This window comes from Phalaenopsis equestris, unplaced genomic scaffold, assembly GCF_001263595.1.
Source record: "Phalaenopsis equestris unplaced genomic scaffold, ASM126359v1 Scaffold000112, whole genome shotgun sequence".
NCBI lineage: Eukaryota > Viridiplantae > Streptophyta > Magnoliopsida > Asparagales > Orchidaceae > Phalaenopsis > Phalaenopsis equestris.
In genome coordinates, this window is record NW_018164554.1 from 646,166 (window position 1) to 648,768 (window position 2,603).

The following is a 2,603-nucleotide window of genomic DNA, read 5'->3' on the forward strand; positions in this document are numbered from 1 at the left end:
AATGTAGATAAAAATTTTTTAGATATTTGTTTTTAGCAAACATCATTTGTTGCAATAGGGAGTAATGTTGGAGCTTAAATTTTTGTTAAAGAATTAGCTTAATTATTCTCTTAATCAGGAGGAATACTAGGTAGCTAAAAAGATATGTTTAATATTACTCGTTGGTGGGCATCAAATATTAATGGACAATACACAATGGTTCATGAAGAGCATAAGAGGTTCGACGAAGTTAGAATATTGAATTAGTTGTTTTTTTTAAAGGATATTGAGAAACTAAGATAATTGATGTCTAATGTTAATGACTAACAGCTACTATTAAATATCATTCTTTGGTAGATATTAGGCAACAATCAATAAAAAATATTAGACGTTGGATAACATTGCATATTGACCATCATACATCGATGGCAGATGAAAGTTGAACATTGAGCAATAATATGAATGATTGACTATGAATGTTTGAATTCAGAAATGGTCGATGATCAACATGATAATTCTCTTCATAAAGGGATGAATCTTACGCTAGCTTAATTTGTGTCCTGATGATGCACTCATTTTGACAAAAACCTTTCAAAGTTTAGAGGAACTTTGCCTCACAAAAATATTCTAAAGCAGCCAGTTATTGTCTGTATTATTGATTTACACTCATTTCAGATCAAATCAATTCATTCATAGTACTATGAATTTCATCTCATTAAACTGTTCTACCTCTATAAATTTACTAAAACTGAAATAATATACACAATTAGTCTGAATGATGCCAAAATAAGTCTATTTGAATCTAACATTTGAAGATGATAATTTGAGCTCAAATATAAACAAATGCAGCGATTCTCCCCTTAATAAAAAGCAAACCTTCCCTGATTCACATGCGTATGTATATACATTTACATAATTACCAAAAGAAAAAAAAAAACAGTACATAAAATGAAACCACCACACATCCTGCCCACCTGAACATCATATGCCTCACACGCACATATTTTGTAGACCAATGAATCCAAAATACATACTAAAATGGACCCTTTTTCATATTTCCAACGCTTTTATCCAGCATTAAGAAAAAACCTTGAATGAGTACAACATTTCCCATGATTAAAACCTGAAAGTATGCACAGATTAGACGTGAGGGCATCAAATTAAAGCACCGGAATCTAATCATCATATATGCTGAAGACGACAAGTTCAGCCATGGCGGATGCGGGATGAAGAGCTATAAGGAGTGGAGGGGGTGATACGCCAGTTGGCAAAGGCTTGTAGGGTTCGCATGTCGGCTCTATAATGAGTCTGCGTGAAGTCGAATAACTCCGCCCACGTGAAGTCGGGGTACTTCCTCGGATGTTCTTCGTCCACAAGGCATTCGGGCGGACTTACCACCCTGCTTTCTGTCGGACATAGAAAGAAGACAAGCGACCTCCTTTCTCTCACTTTGTTCACCACTGCTCTGTGCAAGCAGCTCTTATATCTACCGTTCGTTAGTGCCTGTAAAATGCACATTTTTGTTGCAGCATACACGGGACCGTTAGATCTCAACTACAACGCACCAAGAACATTTAAGTTAATTAAAAATAATTTGCTCATAAACAAGCTATTATAAAATTTGAATTTTTTTAAAAAAGTCAGACCGCTGTCAGAAAGCTGCCACTTCAGACCGCTGTCAGAAAGCTGTCACCGCACCTAGATAGTTGCGGTGTGAAAACACTGTTTTCAACGTCTTGTAAACGCATAAGCTGTCAAAACACAGTTTACCCAAACAGATCAAGTGCGTTTTTAAACCCCAAACAGACCCTTAATTTATTATGACATAACAAATATTAATTATTACATAAAATCAACGTAGAACTGTTTTTGAGTGTTGAGAATCTTGAAGCCTTCATTTCTAAGAAAATAAGTATTTTGAATGAAATTAAAAGTATTAAATACTAAAAAATGTCTAGAAGAAGTATCCACTTATCAAAGTATTTTTTAGTATTCCAAATGTGTTAGAATCTAGAAAATTTAATTGTACATATTTCTAGATCATGTTAGTATATTTCTAGAATGATTTTGTCTTTAAAACCTTATCATGTTGAGCATGAATGAAAATCCTAAATTTCTAATTTCTTTGTTGTCTGTCATTCATCTTTTTATTTTATAATGCAGCACTTTCTACGTATACAATGTCTGGAATGCTGAGAAATTTTTGCCAAATGTCATAATGAACGGAAATATAACTAAAGGAATAAGCCGAATAAGTGGGCATATCCTCAACGATGAAATATTGTTTGTCGTGTTGTGTAGATGGATTCCTCTATGATATCTTGGAAATCTTATAGAAATCCCCTAAAAACAGGAGAGGGCACTGAAGAAGCCTACCCCTACACATGAACCTCTAATGAAGCTTTCGTTCACCTGGGCCTTCAACTACTTTTATTATGGAAGTTGTCTGGATTAGCTTTTTATTTGTACATTCATTGTAAATATCTAATTACCAAGTTAGATTTTCAAGGAAATGGTGTTTTAAGGCACTCAAGATAATAATTTATTATTATTTTTTTAATCGTAAGTTCTAAGAAGAATTTTAAGCTACCCAACAATTTATTGCATAAAAGATATATTTTTGT

The 2,603-nt window shown here is 33.4% G+C and overlaps 1 protein-coding gene across 1 annotated transcript in view; it reads right to left on the bottom strand.

Annotated features, from left to right (window-relative positions):
- Nucleotides 1-831: 831 nt before the first annotated feature.
- The window catches only part of LOC110020917 (gibberellin 20 oxidase 1-D-like), a 17,516-nt gene continuing 15,744 nt past the window's right edge, over nt 832-2,603 (bottom strand). The window contains exon 3 of the mRNA XM_020719200.1: nt 832-1,482. Within this exon, the coding sequence (XP_020574859.1) occupies nt 1,186-1,482 (297 nt within the window). The 3' untranslated portion in view covers nt 832-1,185. The remainder of the gene's footprint in view (nt 1,483-2,603) is intronic.